This window comes from Montipora foliosa, chromosome 5, assembly GCF_036669935.1.
Source record: "Montipora foliosa isolate CH-2021 chromosome 5, ASM3666993v2, whole genome shotgun sequence".
NCBI lineage: Eukaryota > Metazoa > Cnidaria > Anthozoa > Scleractinia > Acroporidae > Montipora > Montipora foliosa.
The window spans coordinates 30466919-30489418 of record NC_090873.1 but is presented as its reverse complement, the minus strand read 5'-3'; the positions used below and the strand labels follow the sequence as shown (position 1 = coordinate 30489418).

The window sequence follows — 22500 nt, the reverse complement described above, 5'->3', positions numbered from 1 at the left end:
TTACCCATGATAACAGTGGGTCTCTGATGCCATATGCTTGCTGCTTTGATAATAAACGTTCATGTAGAACAGGGTCGAACGACTCGGAAAAATCCAAAAACACCACATGAATAGGAAGTCCGTTATTCCTATTTTGAGCCCAGTCATACAAGACTGTTAAGAATTGAGACGAAGAAGATCTGCCCTTCATAAATCCAAACTGGTCAGAGATAAAAATGTTCATAGATATCCAGAATTCTACCAAATGTTGCCTTGCAATTTTCTCGAGCACTTTGCATAGTATTGAAGTTAATGAGACTGGAAAGTAGTTTTTACAGTTGTTTTTAGCCTCTTTTTTGTGTAATGGGATAATATCAGCTTGCTTTCAGCAATCCGGTATCTTGCCTAACGAGAACGACAAATTGAAGATCTTACAAATTGATGTAGCTAAAGTATCCGCGCAGTTTTTTAGAATCAACGGGTGAATGCCATCCGGCCAAGGAGACTTGCGAGGCTTCAACTCTTTCAGTAACTTGGAGACTACAGTAACTGAGCATTGGAGACTATCATCGACAATGATAATGATCTGTTTAAATGACGGAATATTTTCTAGGTTTTCCCGTGTAAAAACCGATGCAAGAAATTTGTTCAAGTGTTCAGAAATATCGCATTCATCGGTTAATATGCTTCCACTGTCCAACTTGAGAACTGTCTAACGTGAGTGAACAGAGACTTTGTGATCAAGTGGCTTGAACAAGTAGCTATAGGGCATGATAAAATTATCCAAGCTGTACAAAATGAACGGCAAGGAATTGCAGTGCGAGAACCATCTCCAACAGGACAAAAAAATTCAGGAAGATGTCAGTACGGAGGAGGTTAACAGATCAGAGAGAGAGGACCCAAATGAGCTTCCCATGATGGAGCAGAACGACCTTGATCGAGCACATACACCTCTACAATGAAGGAGTATTGAAGTAATGCATCAAGAACGAAAAGAAGGGTTGCTATCCTTGAAATCATTTGACAGCGCAAAACTGAGATCAGAAGTTGTGTTGTGAATGAAGCAATGAAGGACATCCATACTGGAGACATAATCGAGTTGACCTCTTTGCTATATGGAGCCACTTATGTTACGACTGAAAAGAATGGGAATGTTGAAAGAAAAGCGATAGACAAAGTACCAGAAGGTTCATTGATGAACTTAGCGAGCGAGCAGGCCCTCTGAGGGACTGGGCTGGGGGTAGAATGAGGGCCTGCCCGCATGGCTTTGTATTTTGAAGGTCGCGTCCAAATTTTGGACGCAAAATACTGATTGGCTGAAATTAAATTACTTGGTGACGTCACCATTGGCTGGTCAGAAATTGTAGAATGTTACCGTAACTTTACATAATTAAAGGTCGGGCAACGCGATGCAATGGCTTCTCAGCTGGAAGGAAAGGAAGTTCTATCTCTGTTATCCACAGGATTCGGGAAAAGTCTTATTCCCCAACTGTTTTTCGTAGCGGCCAAAATACAACGAGGGTGACTTCATGTCACCGTGGCAGTTTCCTGTCCTCGACAAAGCATTATCGCTGATTACATTTGGACAAAAACTTGGGCCTTTCGGCTGCCTCAGTTGCCGATTTAACGATAGAGAACGATAGAGAACGATAAAGGAACTCTACACGATTTTAGCAAGTATTTGGTTAAGCCGAAAAGGTGGCTACACAAATGATTCCTTGATCTCCTGGGTGACACCGATACACTTGAAAACAAAATAGTCCAATTTTCAAATGGTTGAATTAGCAAAATACATATCTATAATCACAAATACTCGGTAAGCCTTGAAATAAACTGGTGTAGGAATTAGAATATCTGTCTAGTATTAAAGTGTGATGTAGTAGTTGTAATGTCTGATTTTCACTAAAATAAATTTAAAAAGATAATTCCGCTTCGCTTTACCGAAATTTGGCAGCAGTTGTGGTCGACGAGTCTCACACGGTGGAGATGCGCTCAGGGAAAACGGATTTCTCTGTTACGATTCCAGTCGTTTCAAGTTTGTGTGCTAATTTTTTTCCCTGACGAACGAAACACATTTTCCGTGGAAGGGACTCCGACGAATTACCGTACAGAATATTCAGCTACGCTTTACAGCATCAGCAGTAGTTGTTAGGATTTTCTGGCGAAGGCTTCCTTCCTTTACAGTTTTTTTGGAGTTTCTGCCTCGAGCAATTTAGAAATACACAACGCGTGGCTTACTGTTTTTTTCAATGTTTACTTCTGGTGCGCGCTGATTGGCCAATTTTTGACAGCTCTCTCAGCGTGACATCAGGAGGTGGCATTCAAAATTCAGAGGGATGCGTGCAGGCTCTCCTTTTCTCCCACCGCAGAGAGAGAGCCTGCTCGCAGGCTATGACGAACTCTAAGAGCGAGTGGAATTGTTTCCGCGTTCCCTGCGCGATAGTGGCGCGAGACCACGTAAAATAGGTTACCCCATGGTTACATGACATCTAGGAACACACACACCTTTTTTAATGCGTCTTACATGAGGTTCTTTTTGACTGATGAGGCTCGAAGAGCGAAATATATTTCAAGATTCTTAAACATTGTTATTTTGTTTTTACATTTTCTATACGTGCGTCGAATGTGATACTCGAGACGTTATGTCTTGTTCTGCAAGTAGTTCAAAAAGGGAGAACCATTGCGGAAAAGACGAATCAACAGAAACATCGAATCATGGCGTAAGGATTTATGTAAGATCGAGAAAGTAAGGAAAGGACAGGGGCACCCAACGAGAATGTAGTTCAAAAGCACTCAAACATAGCACTGTTAAACGTATTTTAGTATTTAAACGGTACATATAGGCATAATTTTATCCCCTAAAAAGTTTTCATCTGTTCGGATTTCCTAGCTGAAAGTCTAGTGATCCGAAAATTATAGGTATCAAAACCTACCATTTCGAAAATTTTAGCCAGAAAAAAGGCTCCCGAAAATTCTAGGTGACCTTTTTAGGGTAAAAGTCCGTTAAAAATGGGCAATTATACCATTTTTCAGATGTTCGAAAATCCTAGGAAAGGCAGGCAAGCAAGAAATTTTACAACAAATTTTCGGATAATTCTAGATCTCAAATCGTCTTCCGAACAGATATTTTCCGAAAATTGACGTTGGGTGCCCCTGAAAGGAAATACAAGATCAAAGCAAAGAGAATGTTACTGAATAGAAAATATCAGCTACAAAGGAAGGGAACTTGGTATGCCTCAGAAGTGCTGAAACAAAAGACCAAAGCAGGTGTGATCAAGATGAAGGCGTGTGAGGATAGGTGCCTTCAATTCACTCAAAACAATCTGTTTCGAACAAGTTAAAGATAAGAGACTGAGTCACCAAATTTGACTGAAGCAACATAATTTTGGAGTAACATCTGGGCAGAGGACCACAATGAGAACGCAACTTGGCTTAAGGACTTAGGACGACAGAGGCGCAACAGGACATTCACATTACGTTGGAGGATATACGATCTGGAGTGAGAAAGATGCCTAAGTGGAAGGCAGCCGGTTCTGACTATATCCAAGGTTTTTGGTTTGGGACTCTGACTGAAATACACCCTCAGCTCTAAGCATTCCTTCAAGAAGGAGTACAATCTGGAAATGTCACGGTATCTTAATGGATGATTTGAAAAGAACTGTCTTCAATTACCGCCCTACTGCATGCCTGCCAACAATGTGGAAGCTTTTGACAGGGATAATGGGAAAAAAACTTGACATACATCGGGAAAGACATGGATCGCTAGTTGACGAACAAAAAGAATGCAGACGACGATCAAGTGGGAAGAAAGATCAACTGCTTGTAGACAAGGCAATCCTGAAGAACTTTCGGAGAAGACTGACTAACTTGTCAATGGCGTGAACTGACCTCAGGAAAGCATACGATGTCTTTCCTCATGCCTGTATCCTAAGTTGTTTGAACATGGTTGGAGCAGCAAGAAATTTCATAACGTTAATCAGTAACAGCATGAATAACTGGAGACCTTTATTGGCATCAGGTGGAAGAGAGCTTGGCCAAGTTGACATCAAGAGAGGGATCTTCCCAGGAGACTCGTTATCTCCATTACTCTTCATTGTTATCATGTTGCCACCAATCCTGGTATTGAGAAAGATGAGAGCAAGATTAACCACCTCCTTTCTGTTCATGGATGATTTAAAGTGAATATGGATCATATAAAGCTATATGGTGCGAAAGACCAACTTGGCTCCCTTGTCCAAACGGTGAGAAACTTTTCTGGGGACATCCAAATGTCATTTGGACTTGACAAGTGTGCAGTCCTATAAATTGTGATGTAAGCTGTTGCGTAAGCCATTGTTTCCCTGGGGCCCTTGCGACATGCCATGTGCTCGCAGCCATATTGCTCGATTAAACGTGTTGCTGGTGCGTTCGATTCTGCCTCATAGTCGATTACCTAGCTAACATTATATGGTGTCAGAAGCGGTGAAAGACAATGACGTCCTTCCGAGTTCAGCTTCCGGAAAATTTCGACTTCAGTCATCCAGAGGGCTGGCCTAAATGGAGCCGACGTTTTGCCCCCTCTCGCCAAGCAACAGGCCTAGTGAAAGAAGAGGGAGAAAGCCAGATCAACACTTTACTCTACGCCATGGACAACAAAGCCGATGATATCCTCAACTCCTTCAAGTTATCAACTACTCAACTGAAACAGTATCACACTGTGAAGACGAAGTTTGACGAACATTTCGTAGTACGCAGAAATGTTATTTTTGAGCGCGCCAAATTCAACAGACGCCGGCAAGAGGAAGGTGAGACAGTTCATAGTTTCGTCATAGCTTTACACGCTTTGGCCGAACATTGCGCCTTTGGGACACTTCAGGACGAATTGGTTAGGAACCGGATCGTTGTTGGCTTGCTTGACTCTAAACTCTCCGAAAAAGTTCACCTTGACCCCGATCTTACGCTTACGAAAGCGATGCACCAGGCCCGACAAAGCGAAGCCGTGAAGAAACAGCAAACCCTGATGAAAAACGGCTTCAAAGAACTCGCCGAGGTGGACGCTGTCAACTTTGAGAAGCCGTCAAAATCAAAAGTCTTCAAGAATCAAGTTGAAGATTCCCCAGTGGTGAGACGCTGTGAATACTGTGGAAAAACCCTAGGACATATTCGACAATACTGCCCTGCCAAGGAAACAACTTGCCACAAGTGCTCAAAGAGAGGTAACTGGGGAATCGTTTGCAAGTCTTCGAACACAGTTGGCTCGGTTGAGGAACTACGCCTTCTTAGGAGCAGTTGGAACCTTAAACAACTCCCCTGTTTCCTTCAAGATAGATACTGGGGCGGATGTGACAATAATCCCTGAGAGCATTAATTTTATAATTCACTGCATCCTTCCCCAACTCTGATCAAATCAAGCAAGACTTTGTTTGGCCCAGCAGATACAGCCCTCCCTATCCATGTCTACTTTATGGGAAAAATCACTCATGCTGAAATGGCTACAGGCCAGGAAATATTTGTTGTGACCGGAGCCCGACAAGCCCTCCCCGGTCGCCCAGCAAGAGAGTCACTCCAACTTGTTGAGAAGATAAATGCTATAGAGGCAAACAAAGATTACAAAGCACAGTTTCCAGACCTGTTCACTGGACTCGGAAAACTAGACCGACCTGACTATGTCATAAAACTGAAGCCAGATGCCAAGCCATTCGCTCTTACCACACCCAGGAGAGTGCCTGTTCCCCTCCTTTCGAAAGTCAAAGAAGAACTCGCCCGGATGGAGCAAATGCACATCATTTCCAAAGTTGATGAACCAACAGAATGGTGCGCGGGGACAGTCGTAGTCCCCAAGGCTAACGACAAAGCTCGAATCTGTGTACATCTAACAAGGCTAAACGAAAACATCTTGAGGGAATTCCACCCCTTACCCTGTGTTGACGACACACTAGCACAATTAGCTGGAACGAAAGTATTTAGCAAACTAGACGCAAATTCAGGGTTCTGGCAAATTGGCTTGTCACCAGAGTCGTCCAAGCTCACCACCTTCATCACGCCATTCGGCCGGTTTTGCTTTAATCGTCTACCATTTGGAATCAGTTCGGCGCCCGAACATTTCCAAAAGCGAATTTCACTGTTCCTGGAAGGAACGGAAGGATCTCTGTGCCAGATGGATGATAACCTGGTTTTCGGTAAATCGTTCAAAGATCATGATGAGCATATGAAAGAAACTTTATGCAAGCTACAAGAGGCTAACCTTACCTTAAATGAAGAAAAGGGTGAATTCGCCAAACCATCTGTAGAATTCTTAGGCACCATTGTCAATGCCGAGGGCACACAAGTTGACCCCAAGAAAGTGGAAGCTATTACTAAGATGGCAGCCCCTAAAGACCCATCAGAACTAAGAAGGCTCCTTGGAATGGTTAATCAGCTGAGCAAATTCCAACTTCATATAGCTGAGCTCACCAAACCACTAAGAGATCTCCTGAGCACCAAGAACCACTGGACAAGGGGTGAAATTCAGCAACAGGCCTTCTCTTCTGTCAAAAACAGCCTCGCTTCCACTCCTACCCTTGCCCTCTATAATGCAAGCCGTCAGACAAAACTCTCCACAGATGCATCTTCTTATGGCCTAGGGGCGGTTCTACTGCAAAACCATGATGACCAATGGCGCCCAGTCGCTTACGCCTCAAGAGCCATGAGTCCTACAGAACAGAGCTATGCCCAAATTGAGAAGGAAGCATTGGGCATAACTTGGGCAAGTGAACGCTGTGCAGATTATCTGATTGGACTCAAGTTTCACATCAAAACGGACCACAAGGCTCTATTCCCTTTGTTCAGTACCAAGAAACTCGACGAGCTTCCAGCTAGGGTGCAGCGTTTCCGGATGCGTATGATGCGATTCTCCTACAGCATCTCACATGTACCTGGGAAAAAACCTGTGTACCGCTGACACACTATCCCGTGCGCTTCTCGTAAAACCTCTGAACCAGCAGGAAGAGAAGCTGGAAAATGATGTTATGGCCTATGTTGACTGGGTTATCAGATACCTGCCCGCAACGGAGGATCGACTGGAAGAGCTGAGGTGCCAACAACAGGAAGATGAAGTGTTGTTACAAAGCAGATCATGGAGTATTCCTCGACCCAATCGCCCGAGAGATCTCAACTCCCTGGACCGCTGAAACCATACTGGCCAGAGAGAAATGAACTGACAATACAACAATTAAGGCTTACTGATGAAGGGCAATCGTCTTGTCATCTCTGTGTCCGTGCGACTAGATGTCCTGGAGAGAGTTCATGAAGGCCATCAGGGTAACAAATGCAGAGAGAGGGCAAAAACCTCAGTATGCTGGCCAGGTCTGAGCAGACAACTGGAGGAAGTGGTAAAGAGATGTCCAAGCTGCATGAAACAGCATGTTAACACAGCAGAGCCAGCGATTCCTTCTGAACTCCCTGACCGGCCTTGGCAGAAACTTGCCGCTGACTTATTTGAGCTGAAAAATCAACAGTACCTACTTGTCATTGACTAATTATCTCGATATGTTGAGGTAGCCAAGCTGTCCCGCACTACTTCACTTGACATAATAGTGCACCTCAAGTCCATGTTTGCGCGACACGGCATCTCAGACGAGCTACTGTCAGACAATGGCCCGCAGTTCTCAGCGAACACATTTGCCAAGTTTCAGGAAGAGCTTGGATTCACGCACATTACGTCAAGCCCCAATTTCCCCCAAGCAAATGGCGAGGTAGAACCTGCTGTTCAGACTGTAAAAAACTTACTAGAGAAGGCATCAGACCCATACAAAGCCCTAATGGCATATCGTGCCACTCCCCTTGAAAGTGGCCTCAGCCCCGCTGAACTTCTGATGGGAAGGAAAATCCGCACCACGGTTTCCTATCCTGCCAAGCCACCTGGAACCTAACTCGCCTTACTTAGAGCAGTTCAGGGAGAACGATTCTGTACTAAAATCCACACAGAAGAAGAATTTTGATCGACGACACTCTGCTAAGAGCCTCCCGGACCTCTTACCAGGAGATCCTGTCTGGCTACCCAGTAAAATGGTTGAGGGGACCGTGATAGATAAAGCTGGTACTCCTCGGTCCTACACTGTCGAAACGCCAAATGGATAGCTAAGGAGAAACAGGCGCCACCTAAACCTCCTCCCTGAAACGCCCAGCGAAATGGAGAGTACACCTTGCGTAGAATCCTCCCCCTGTGAGAGAACCGGCAGTCCAGTGTGCTCTACCCCGCTTGTTGGCCCAAGGAGAAGTGCCCGAAGTTGCAGTGAAATACGAGTTCCAGAACGTTTCCGAGAATAGCTGACTTTGGCCTGTTTATTTGCTTTTTCACTTTCTTATAAAACAGTCAAGTGAAGCTATGATCTTCGCAGTTATGAACGCAATTTTTACAATTGCGTAGAGAGGCCTGAAAAATTCTGGACTTCAACAGGGTTTGAACTCGTGGTTTGAACCCGTGACCTCGCGATTCCGGTGCGACGCTCTAACCAACTGAGCTATGAAGCCACTGACGTTGGGAGCTGGTCAGCTGTGGGTTCCAATGGTCCCGTGAGGAATGAATCAATGAGGAAATGGTATATGAAATGAATCATATATGAACTGCGGATATGAAATCAAGTGAAGCTATGATCTTCGCAGAGTACACCTGCGAAGATCATAGCTTCACTTGATTTCATATCCGCAGTTCATATATGATTCATTTCATATACCATTTCATCATTTATAAAACAGTCTTAGTTAGTTGTTGTAGCTGATAGAAAGCTACCGTAGTTCATAGGTTGAACAGAGAGTTCCTCTCTGAACTTTTGGAGGACTGCTTATTGCTTGGAAGGGAGATGTGATGTAAGCTGTTGGGTAAGCCATTGTTTCCCAGGGGCCCTTGCGACATGCCATGTGCTCGCAGCCATATTGCTCGATTAAACGTGTTGTTGTTGCGTTCGGTTCTGCCTCATAGTAGATTACCATGCTAACATTATAGAAATTAATAGAGGAAAATAAGTTGAGAGTACGGAAATAGAACTACCTCATGATAAATAAAAAAGAAATGGGGTAGAGGTGGATTGCTGCAAGTATCTTGGAATGCTACACTTAGACCAGACATTGAAAAACCAAAATGAAGAATAGGATTACAGCAGAGTATTTCAGGAGGGTTAAGATTTGTGTAAATCTAAGCTGAATGGAGGCAATCTGATTAATGGGTTAAATGAATGGATGCATGCACACAAGGAGTAATGTTGCAAGATTATATCTGCCATGGGAGGAAGGAAGGTGGAAGAAGTTTGATAGCAATAGAGGAATGTGTAGACAAAGAGAGGAAGGCGTTACATGCTTATCTTCAAGAGAGTGTCGAATGGATGCTGGTCGCTAGGACTCAGAAAGTGATTGATAAAGAGGAAAGTCATGAGAACTACAGGAAGTCAGGGAAATGAAATACACTTCGAAGATCCTCGAAGAGGATTATCCTGTGAAATTAAATGAATTTCGATCAGAAAAACCTTAACAGCAGACTACTAGGCTATTTCGAGCACTTTTCTATGAAGCGTGGAGCCACACTTTTGCAGTGATATCGGCATCAGGGAAATACACGTTCTACGAGTGGTACCTAGTTGTTTGAACTTATAACTGGACCTCAATTAATAAGCAAGCAACCCATATTTATTTTATACCCAAGCAGTTCGCAATAGAAATAACGAGGCAAGACAGTTTAATTCGCTGCTTTCCCGGTTCTTGGTAAATAATGCAAGCGGTTAGGGATAAGTGAGTATAAAGTAAACTAAACATAGTTCTTCTGATCTTTATAGTTTTCAATTCAACATTTCCTGACCAAGAATAAAAATGTCACACACAATCTTGCTTCCAAAAACGCAGTTTTCTTTTCAGCGAGAAAATGAAATCAACAGCAATGGATAAAAGTTGAGAATGTTGCTGAAAGTGACGTTTCGGGACTGTGCCCTTCATCAGTGGAATGTTCGTTAATGTTTTAAGCCACGCTTCCTAGTATTTGATTTACAATTTGAAAGTTGCGTTGTGCACGCGCGCGCGAGCTTCAAATAAACTGAAAATTAGCATTGAGGCCGCGCGGCTGGCATGTCCCGTGACGAAAGATGAGACGCATCTCATGTCTCTTCCTCTGTTTGTTCAGGGTTTTTGAGACAATGCTATTCAAGTCCCCAGGGAACTCATTTGCCTATTTATGCAAAGCTTCTCTGGTTTTCGCTCTCTTTCGCCAAGTTACGCCGTTCTGGTCCAGTGTGGAATTTTTTGCCCCTCCCACCTCCCCTTCGGCGACGGCCCCTACCCCGGAAGGTAGACAAATTTGTCAATGGGTTGTACGGACTACATTACAGAAGGCATATAACAAGGTGCCACATTTTTGGATCCTGAAATGCCTCCAGATGGTCGGGGCAGCCCAAAATATGCTATCTTTACTCAGCATCAATGTTACCAAATTGGAAAGCGCCAGGATCTGACTTTGTACAAGGTCGGTCTGGATCAAGAACTTCAAGAACCTGAATGCTCGTATTGCAACTCAGTTATAGTTCAATTTGGCAACCGACATATGGTCAGGGTGGATGAAAAAAATGAAGAGCTGTAGAGAGTAAGGACCCCATGAAAGGTAAAGCAGTATCAAAATAACTGAACCAACACGAGCAATATAGGTAATATTGTCAGCCGTTGCCCAAAGCAGGCTGTCTCCGATCCAAGAGAATGAAAAAGGAGGCATTGGCCTTTGGGACCACTTTTTTAACACTGGCACCTTTTGCTGGAAAGTGTAATTTTCATTGAGTAGGGGTGTGGTATGAACATGTGCCATGAGAGTGTTTTGGGAAAAGATGAATTTAAGTTCCTGTGGGATACAAATATATCGAAAGACCACGAAGTTTGTGCAAGAAAGCCAGCCCCTGTATTGATATAGCAACACCATATGATGCTGGAGTAATACAAAAGGAAAAATGTGGATACGTTTCAGGACTTGAAAAGAAATTAGAAAGATGTCAGTGAAACGGATGTTGTGCCGATCGTGGTTGGAGTCTTGAGGTCATTGGGGTAGACACGCCCATCTAGCTTCAAAAAGCTGCCCTGCTCGGAACATCAAGGATCCTATGGAAGGAATTGGAGGGCTAGATGCCAAAGGAAGAATGTTTTGTTGTGCAAGTCTATATCTGTGGCAGCTTGTTGCTGCCTACTGCCTAGTACTCTGGTCTTACTTTCGTCTCACTAACTTTGCAAATAAACTTGCCTTTAATTGACTGGTTTTCCAACGACTGAAGTTAGTTGAGTGCAGTGGACCATGATATTAAGAGAGTGCATCCGGTATCATAAATGATATCACTTGAGATTTTGTTCCTGACTCACTAGTTGTGGAGGCGGCGAACGTTTTTGAAACATAGGAGACGGAAGAATTCAATTTACAAAAACCATCTCTACTGGTCCCTATGAGAACAGATGCCTCGCAATGGCCAATGAGCATCGTTTGAAACAACTCGCAGCTCAGTGCACGTACACGTTAATTAAAACAATGAAACGTTACAAGCTAGATAAAATTTGACAAGGCTACTTACCATCACTTCCAATACAATTGTTTATCTGAAAGAAAAAAAAACGGTTTAAGATTCTCAAGTTGGTTCTTGATGTTTATAGCATAGGCGAACCACCCTCTGTTGGTGTTGTTGTTATCGATTTGTAGAAGGATAAATACATTAAGGCGGTTGCGATATGCTCAACAATAAAGTTTGAAAGCTAATAATTCAATGAAAGATCAAACGAAGTGTCAACTGAGTCCTGTGTTATGTTGTTTTGGTCGTTCTGAGCTGTTTGAGCCGTCATTTTGCGAGATCTCTTCTCGACCGACAGTAAAGATAATTGACAAGGTAGATAGCACCCAGCCGCCGGCTTTTGACCTCGTCTTGTCCAAGCTGGAACTGACGCCAAACCAGTGAAATCCTCACCTTAAAAACACCAGCATCCAATCGATTAGGGCTGTCCCCATACCTTCGCCGAATGTGAGCGTCATCTTTCGAAAATCACTCGAGAAAGGCTAACCTGAAATCCATAACAAACTGGGAGCTGCCAGGAGAACTGCCTGGGAACTGGGAACTGCCAGGAGGGGCTGGGAACTGCCAACGGTCGCGTTGCACTGATTGGCAAAATCAAACAGACTCAAATGCTTCGAATTCCTTTGGCCTGGTTTCTTGCACCGATCATGTTGAGAAAGCTTTGTTATGGGTTTCAGGATCGCCTTTCTCCGGTGAATTTTCGAAAGATGGCGTTCACATTCGGCGAAGTTATGAGGACATTCCTAATTAATTGGATGCTGGTGTTTTTAGGGTGAGAATCTCCCTGGTTTTGCGTCAGTTCAAGCTTGAACATTACGAGGTAACAAGCCGGCGGCTGGGTGCTACCTACCTTGCCAATTTTCTTGACTGTCTAACCGTCGGTCGAGAGAAAAGACCTCGGAGAATGAAGCCTCGAACAGCTCGGAACGACTAAAATATAACACAGGATCCTGGCACAGGATTCAGTTGACACTTTTTTTGATCTTTCATTGAATTATTTGCTTTCAAACTTTATTACCGAGCAAATCTCAGCCGCGTAATGTATTTATCCTTGTACTGATTCATAACAACACCAACAGAGGGTGGTCCGCCTGTGTTTATAGTTTGACAAAAGAAAAGTCGAACTGAGTGACCCATTGATTCACTCATTGACTTAACGTTCACCAATTGTGGACAGCCTGAAGCTCCAGTTAATCATAATCATTATCTTTGTCAAAACTATCTAATTGACAGCGCAAGTGTTAAAATTATGAGGTTGTACTTTTAAAAATTATTATCTTTGTGCTTTTACATTATCTCACTGAACGTTCTCGAAGACGTGATTCATTTGATGGATATTGCTGGAATAAGCGAGTGCTGACTTTCCAAAAAGAAGGCCGGAAGGGTTTCGACCTACAGTTTCAATTATTCAATTCTCAAGGACTCGGCGCATTTTCCAGGAATTCTTATACTCCACACCAAATATGAAAAAGAATCATATACAGTATAAGCCAAACAAGCAAATAAATTTTGGTAATTCCGCCTTATAATGATTGCCAGAACATTCACTTGACGACGTTTGTAATCTGGACGCTTTAATTAATGTCAGTTTAGACTTTCTCAAAGACCTTTTAATTTTTTCCCGCTTAGTGACGACTGGTTGGGTCAATTTAAAGGACTTTTGCCATCTGCTTGGCGCCAAAATTTCACCGGTGACGGCAACAATTCTAAGAATATTAATGGTTCAAATGGTGAGAAGCTTTAGGACGCCATATTGTTTTTGCACTGACTGTGTTGTTGAAGTCTCATCGGGAGTCGTGATGGAAGATGTGGAAGATGCGATAGAACTTGGTCTACAGAAATTAGGATGATCAAAAATGACAGAGAATCAAGCTTCTAAACTCAGCAGCTTCAAAAGATCAAGCAATTTTTTCTAAATACCATATGGCATAATTATACTGAATCAATATGGTTTTATTAAAAACATGCATGCGTTGTGCATGTAACGGGATTGGAGTGGCGCCCATCCCTGCAGTGAGTCACGGCAGATGCCGGGAGTTACTGTAGAAGCTAAGAAAAAGGAGACTTCGGGTTGCCTTCGACTGCGGTCGGCCTCTTGTCTTGTCTTGTCTTGTATTAAAAAGAGACTCACTGGGCCGCAATTTTGTTGGCTTAGCAACATAGTGAGTCAAAAAATACATCCATTTCCATTCGCTGAGCTAGAGATGTCTTAACAGTATTTTCAATTGAATTGGGAATTTGAAGTATGAAACTACTATTTTTGAAAATATATATTATAACAAATGAGAGGCTGCCTGAGGCTCCTTAAGAAGTCCAAGCAGTAGCAATGAAAATTTCCCTTTCATTTTCAAACAAAGACTATGACAAATAAGAGGCTGCCAATTTCTGCTTCTCACTTAAGTCCACAATACCATCGGCAGCAGCAAGATACCCCAGAGGCTCTGCTGCCAGGTTAGCAATGGTGTTATCACCACAAAAGGAAAATTCTTGAATTCTTGGAGTGCTGCAGCATTACGCATTAACAGTTGAACTTGAATTGTGCAACGAAGGCGTGCTACCTTGAATGCACTTACTATATTGCGGAAATGATCGCTGGACTTCTCTTGAAAAAAGTTCAGTCCTGGCTGGATACATGCTTTAGCCTGATCAGTCAATCTAGCTTGGAGGGCAGCATCGCCATTGTCAATTTCTCTGGCAACAGCCAAGGTGCAAGGTTAGTGGCCTACACCAACTGCTTGAGCAACAACTGAAAGATCTTCATAGCATGAAAATATCATGGGGCCGTCACCTTCAAGGCTATATGTTGACTTAGTAAAGTGAATACCAGCATCAACAATAGCGGCAAGCTCTAAGCGGAGATCTTGAAGGTCTTGAGGATTCCCAAAGATATCCAACAGATTTTAACAGAAATATTGGACGGCAGTCTTTGGGCAAGTTCAACCCCCTTGATTGGCTTTGCAAGAATCTCAAGGCTTGAAATCCTCCTGGACATAACGCACTACAATAGCAAGTGCTTCGCCAGGTCGGGCAGTCCCATCAAATATAACCGACACTTCTTTAACATCCTGAAGCTCGGCCTTGACCTTTTTCTTGTTCCCTTGCCAACATAGAAGGAATAATGTCTTTCATGTGTGTACTTGCAGTAAGAGTATGGGCATACTTTTCAAAAAGAAGGCGCAAAACATATCTATCTTGGAAATTGGTATGCCGGCCTTAAGGAGTGTCTCAACTACTTCAAAACGCAAGACTCGCATATCTGTTGGTAAAGTAGCCCTACTCTCTTGCCTTTGCAGACATTGCTCGATACTTTGGCTTTGGCTTGTCCCTCATGATATTGGCGATGCCATTCAAGTGTTTTCGGGACTGCACATATTTCTGTATGGTGCTCTTCTTCACAGCAACGATTTCGTGACATGCATCTCATCGTAGCTGCCCTTTGACGCAAGCGAAGTGATGATCTGGATATTCCTTGATTCGGTCTTGAACCGAAGTTTTGGTCATTGGATTTGACATCCTACTTGCCTTGTACTTGCCCCATGTTCTAGCAACTTTACGTTCTCTCGAAATGGAAGCCCTTCCAGGTTCCGTCATCTCTGCACCATTTTCTCTAGCAGTTTGAATAAGGTCTTCGCTTTCTTGTATGGCTTCCGCCATTTTGCTTCAGCGATACAGGAAGCTATTATATATTCGGAATATTAACACAGGATACCCACCGAGACATCCATATATGGAAGATACACCACAGGAGATCCAACGAGACATCCATATATGGACGATACACCATAGAACACCCAATTACAAAGTGAAAATTGTGCTTATAGCAAGATTTTTCGTTCGGTGTTTGATTTGAAATTGCAAAATATATCAAAAATTGTCATTTTGGTAAAAGTTCTAACAAGAATTTTGGTTGTAAATGTTATAAATGTCGACGTGATATTAATAAGACATTAATTTTGGTAAAAGTTGCTCGGAAAATTGAAAATGTTGGTCAGATTTAAAAAAGTTGCTCAACATTGAAAAAGTTGCTCAAACGTTGCCGGGCAGAATCTATCTATGCCCTCTGAAAGGAAAGGATCTTTTTTTTCATTCTCCAACGGGATCAGGCAAATCACTGTGTTTTGAGATGTTCGAGGCAACAACGGTAGGGAACGTTGAAAAGAAATCAAATATATCAGTCCATGGGCCATTGTAACTTCGCAGTATCAATCCGGGGAAGAAAATATGAAATATATCTGATGAAAGCTTATGTGAAAGATTTTCCAAATTCGCTTGATAGCAATCGTAAAATAGTAGCTTTAGAAAGGAGGCTGACAATAAGACAATTATTTTAAATACATTCTTTGTTTACAAAAGCAAATATATCGGCATATTTAACAATTAACAGCATTTCAAGTCTAGACATTTCTTTCGTTAAAAGCCAAAATACATAATTTGAATTGACAGAAAACCTAATTGAAGCCATAAGGCGTGGGATAACATCGACCGATTAGAGGAAACCCTTTCTGCATCGGGAACATCCCATTGAGTAAATGGGATTGTTGTCCAAGCCAGGCATTTTGGTCCGAGTCTTCCTCCACCACCTGGAATTGTGCAAGCGAGGACAAGGAAAAGAAGCACTGATCCTTCAGTCGTCCCTCCCTACAATGCTGGTGATCGCTGCGGTCCTTGCGCGAGAGCATTCGTCGAGGTAACAGCTGAAGAGATCTTGGCAGAGGCAAGAAAGAAGAATTTGCTTTGGAGCTTATTGCGACTCAGTGCAAAAGAGAAGAAAAAAGCGAGTGGATGGACAGGATTTAATATTTGTGACCGTAACGAAGTTTAAGTCTCACAGGATGTCATCGCATATCTACCGACTATTGCCCCACTTGCTACAAACATGACTACCGTTAATAAGGTCCTAGTACAGTCTCTCAAGATCAAGAATACTCTCAAGTTTAAAAGCATCGTTCTCGTCTTTGGCCAAGCATTGTACGCAAAGGCAACTGATATCCAGTGAAAGCAAAGTGAGAGGTTCAAAGATACCGTCCTGAGGATGGGAGTGTTCCACAATTGGCAAGTGCTCAATTGGCGGCTCAAGTGCTGCAATTGGCAAATGCTTCTCCTGGGCACCCCGAACGACTTTCCAGCTCACCGATCTTCATAGAAGTCGAATAGTACTGGTAAACCCGTTACTCCTGAGAGAAGGATCTGCTTCAGGCAGAGGCTTTAGGAGAAAAGGCTTATAAGACTTTTAGCAAAGGACATGGGTGAGTCTGACCCTCCCAAGTTGAAGTTCCAAGACCATATAACAAAACTTAAACTTAAAACATTTGGTAATCACTCAAAAAAAGATAAGTTCAAAGTGGGATTAGTAAAGAAGTGATCATTAAATCTGATCGTGTGCTGTTTGCCCAAATGATCATCATTGCTGAGAACAGAAAGTTGAAAATGAACTAATGTACTGTGCCACCCTCTCGTACCTCTGCCTTGGGCCTTACCCAGAGATCCTGAAGGATGTACCAGCAGCAGGGGTAATACCACAGCCAAGCGCGAGAATTATTGAAGGAATGGTAATGGTACAGAAGATAAGAGGCGACCAGAGAACATTTGCTCAAGTGGCTGACAATATGCTTTAAATGATTTTGCATGAAGGAACAGACAGCCAGATAGTCCGATCAAGAATTCTGAGAGAGAAAAGAGAGGACCAGACAGTGGCCATGAATACAGCAACATAAATTTGCTCGGAATTTGTTTCAAAAATGTTTTTATATCAGGAAAACTGAATTTGAAAATCACTATTTTCACTTTCAAATTTCGTGGGCGCCACCAACTTGAATTAATGACGTGTTACGGTTGCCCTATTGTTCTGACACAAAGAGCTTTTGTCTAGTAACAATAAGGCAACCGTAACACGTCACAATTTCCCAAGATGGCGGTGCCCGCGAAATTTGAAAACAAAAATAGGCGAGTCTAAAACTTATATAATTCGGATACAAACGCTTTCTTTGAAAACAAATTTGACTGATTTGACTGAGTTAGACTGATTTGACTGAAAAGGTTATTTCCTATTATTTGAAGATATTTTTTTGTTTAACTGGACGTTCCCTTTAAGTCTCAACACCTTAAGGCTTCCTGCTAACGAAGCCTCCACGGGACAAACATTTAGATAAATTACACGAACTCGTACTGCTGAGACCAGATCGGTCTTCAAAAGAAGAGCAACGAGAATCAATATAAAGCAGCCACTAATAAGTCGAAGTTGCGAAACATAGCCTTGAATCAAACGATGCTCAGAAAACTCAGCAAGCCCTAGAAGATGCAACTCCAGTTCAATGCTGAGAAGTGTAAAGAATTAATTGTAGACTTCAAAGTTGCTAGAAGTGAATTTGACCCTATTGTAATTAATACAAAAGAACTTTGTTTAGTAGAACATGCTAAAATATTAGGTGTCACTATTTCAAATACACTTCAATGCAACAATCATATTAAAAACAACATAAACTCCAGTATTTGTAACAATGGAATCTGACCAAATTATTGGTTGCAAGTCGATTCTGCGAAATCAGTCAATAAAAAAATGTTGTTTAGCAGTTATTGTTTCTTTTCTGCAAATTCAGAAGAAATGAGTGGCTTCACTTGGTCACGTGATAATTAACAATTATTGGATTCGGTTTTCGCATGATAGCAATAATTATAAAGGCCAAAGTTTGTGCTGGTTAGGGTATTAGGTGACGTCACTTCTGCTTGCATAAAACTATTGTCTGTAGGTATGACGTCAATTCTACATGTCTAAAATCTATTGTCTGTAGGTATGACGTAAGAGAAAAAGAGCAAGCAAGAATTAGCTATGTGCTTATAGCCAATCAAAATCGAGCTGGTGACACTAATGTATAGTAATACCAGTTATGCTACTCATTAAGCACTTCTATTATACATATATAGTATTAAACTAGAGTAATTGCAGTTTTCAAATATGTATGGTAACATTAATACCCTTGAGTGGTTCCAAAATGTCATTTTGGGGGGTTTTGGCCCAGGGATTATTATCGTCCGTTTTTCTTGTGGTGGCCCCACTTGTGTCTTTAATGAAAAACAAATTCCGGACCAAGTCGCCAGATTGAGAGGTCAAGGCATAACAGCTGCCATTATTAATGGCCCAGAAAGTACTACCGGTGAACTGAAGGATATCCGACTCGGTCGGTGCAAGGTGCAGAGAATCTGTTGAATTCTTACAGAAATGTTTTTCGAGAACTGAAGCTTTTAATCAAAACTTTTTTTATCGACGAAAGTCACTAGAATGAGAGTATTGCGAAATGGTAAGGAAGCATGAAGAAAATTATGGACTGAATCCATCATAAATTTGGGTAATTTTATATAAGTTTATTTGCGGACAAAAGCCTTGCGCCCTCGCGTAATTCTCAGAAATGCTTTACTTTTTTAAAGATCTATGCATTTCACAACTTTTCAATGCAGTGTTTACTTAATAATTGTATTTTTTTGTACTTTGAAAGTCCAGCAAACTCCATGACCCATGAAATAGAGTATGTCAATCAATTTTCCCGCGTGAATTTATAATTATGATTCAAATCCCTGCAGGTGAAACAAGTCGCCCTCTCGCGACTTCGTCGCTCGTTCGCTTTGATTTCTCAATCTGAGGGTTTCAAAAGGGTGACTTGGAGCAAGTCTAAAGTCAGTAGTGACTTTCGATCAAGCCTGCTTGTTCGCTTTTCACTATAATATCTTTTACTTCTCCTTAATACTTATAATGCTTAGCAACACTGTAAAAAACATGAAAATAAATCGACTGGTTGTACTTTTTACCTCAGCATCTTGGTAATAAGTGGTATCTTTTTTGACTTTGAAACAATCAGGGCAAGTGGATCGGTTAGCGTTATTCAGCTGGCAATCACTCGGCATTTTGTTCAGTGCTGTTTTATAGTTGAATGAGAAACACCTTTTGTCTCGCAAACATTTTGCACTACACTCCAAGTCGGACGTTACTTGGTAGGAAGCGATGACGTTATTGTCTAGCACATAGCCTGAAATTCATTAAAAGGCTTCAGATTAGATAATGGCTGGTTGAAAAAAAAAAATGAATGGGTAGATAGAGGGAGGGGTTGATGAATGGATGGATGAATGCCAACTAGGCCCCAGTTGTTCGAGGGGTGGATAGCGCTATCCACTGGATAAATCCCTATCCATTGGATAACTCAATTGGTTTTGCTGGTGTTTATCCGCTGGATAGTGAATTACCCGGTGGAAAGCGTCATCCACCTTTAGAACAAGCGAGGCCTGAAGACTTGCTGAATGGTAACGTGCATGGAAGGGAGACATTTTGCACTCGTGCTCAGATATGAAAAACTTTCATCCAGTCCTTAGTGCTCTCGTCAAAACTACAGCCGGCCATTTTGCAACTCGCAAGCGCGTTTTTTTTTTAATGTTAATATATAGATTTAGCCGAACGTAAAAGTGGAGCTCCCGTTTCTACCCCAGAAAGCAATATAGTGTATATGTAGACAATTATGCTTCTGCATAAAGTGCAAAATTAATCGTCATCACTGTATGTTGTAGTTTTCCATCAAAACCTGAGGCGTGGATTATCGAACTCACACGTTTATTAGCGAAGCAACTCAACTCAACAAATAAAATCACTTTTCTTTTTCTAACCAACACGACAACCGCAGGCCGGAACTGGAAAGAAAGCAATGTCACGACACTGTATACAGTTTACAGTGATGAAAGACAATCAACAACAATTTTAATCTACAACTAAAACCCGGGGGGGGGGGGGGGACTCCCATATGAAACAGACGGGGATGCTCGTCGAAAATGTTGAAATTAACCCCTAAAGGAGAACAATCTAGGCGTGGCTTAAGCAAATGTTGACCCCTAAAAGAGACCGTTTAAAAACACAAAAGTACGACACGCAATGAGTTTTAATGATAAAAAGGCATAATCATCGAATGCTTTTATCTAAAAAGAAAATTTAAAAGGAAATTTGACTTCTGTTTCTCTTCGCGTATTTCTGTGTTACTTCGCGGAACCCTAAACGAGACCTTGGTGGCATAAAATATTGGCGCTTTGCCCGGAACACCCTAAGCGAGACCAAAATCCAAAATTTACACCCCTAAGCGAGACGACGAGCATCCCCGTTTGTTTCATATGGGAGTCTCCCCCCCCCCGGGAACTAAAACTGAAATTACATGCACAGTTATCTCTTTCACAACATTTCCCGCCTGACTGATAATCTTTACACCCTCTCTCTTCAAATAAACCTACTGCAATCCAATATAATTTTTTACGGCGTCGAGAGTTCAGTTATAATGTCTGACGAAATAGACAATGATGACAAGAAAACTCGCCAATGATGTCCGCTGTAAGCTTGAATGGCGACGTAGTGTTTGACTGTTGAAATATGCCAGAATCTCTGCAACACGGAATTACAAACGTTTTCCTCGTTTCTTTTAGCGAGTTTTATAAATTTGTGAGGCAGCGAGGCACCAGTGCATTAAGAAAGAAAACATTACCTGAAAGGTAACCGTTGCAAGTTAGTGTTTTGTCTCGACTTTTGCTCTATTTTTCTCAGCTTTACGGTGTTCTTCATTAAAGTTTTCTCTTCTTCTCTCTCCCCGGCTTCTCTTGAGGCTTTCTGATCTTCGCTCAAATTTCTTAAATATCGTCGCCTCTTCTCAGGGGCACCCAACGACCAATTTGTTGTAAAATGTATTATTATACCCCAGTTAATGAAAATAAATGTTATTAAGGCATTTCAGGTGTTTTTCAGTGTTGCTGGGAAAACATTATCTGTTCCCTTTTCCCAGCAAGACACATAAGAAATTTCCCAGCCAGCTAGATAAAATTGGTTGGTTTCCCAGCCAGCTGATCAAATTTATTTCCCAGCCAGGAATTCCGCCCGCTTTCAAATCCATCGATCCGAAACGACCGAACAAAAGCGACAAAACCGGGACAAAACAGGTTTTTTCCGCAAGCGCAATCACTCTGACTAGCCGTCGTATGTTTGTGACTACTCTCTGGGAGAGGGAAGAGGTTCTCTTTTTTTTTTTTTTTTTTTTTTTTTAGTCGTCGTCCTTAGTCTTCAGAGTTTCTACAACCAGCTCGGGTTGAAATGCTAGAAATAGTCAGTAATTCCCAGGCAAAACCTCTATCAATAACAAAATTTCCCAGCCAGCTCATCGAAACACCTGTATTTTTGCCAGCCAGCAAGATTCCTCTGGGGAACAGATAATGTGAGGAACAGATTCGTTGGGTGCCCCTGTCTTCTCTTGCGCTCTTTCCTGCTCTTTATCCCGTTGATCATCACTAATATCACAAACTCTTTTTCAAAAGTGACAAAGGTCACTGGGGTAAACGCGGGCTGCACAAAAGTTTCTGGCCAAGAAAATTCGCCCATTCGCGCCTCAAAGACTCCCATTCCTTCCCTTTCTTAGTCTCCCATCCCCCTTCCCCAGAGTCTGTACGGACGTACGCTCGGTCAATCACCTGACAACCAAACGAAAAAAGTTTGACCAAATTCTCTTAAATGTGGGGCTCTGCCCCAGGCCACTTGGCGCATTGGCGGCCTGGATCCCCGCTTCTAAGATGTTTTTACTGGGTTGCCCTATGGCAATCCCAGTCGGAAAATGGGTAGATTTCTCCGTTTTATTATTTTTTATTTATTTTATTTTTTTCCACGTCGGTAAAACCTTGCCCGTCACTTCCCTGCTAAGTGAGCGTGTATTTTCTTAGGATCGAGAGGGTAGTGGGAAATGCGTAGATTTCTCTGGTGGACACATTATAACGATTAACTTAACCGGCAATGGCGTCGAAAGTCATGTAGCGCGAACGGCGTTTTAGTAGATCTTTCAACAAAATATACCCTTATGAAGCTCAATAATGGCAAATCAATTGGATACTGAACAAGACAGGCGACAACTTCGACAACAATCTGTCGCCCGTCGAGCCGTCTTTTACCAAGTGTGCTGTTATGTAGAACACTGAAGAT

The 22500-nt window shown here is 42.3% G+C and overlaps 1 protein-coding gene across 3 annotated transcripts in view; it reads right to left on the bottom strand.

The window, feature by feature from the left end:
- The window catches only part of LOC138003109 (neuronal pentraxin-2-like), a 43801-nt gene that overhangs the window by 13693 nt on the left and 7608 nt on the right, over positions 1-22500 (bottom strand). For all 3 annotated transcript variants that reach the window (XM_068849056.1, XM_068849055.1, XM_068849057.1), the window contains 2 exons: positions 19320-19537; positions 11526-11550 (listed from right to left, as the gene is read on the bottom strand). In XM_068849056.1, coding sequence (XP_068705157.1) covers positions 11526-11550; positions 19320-19537 — 243 coding nt within the window. The remainder of the gene's footprint in view (positions 1-11525; positions 11551-19319; positions 19538-22500) is intronic.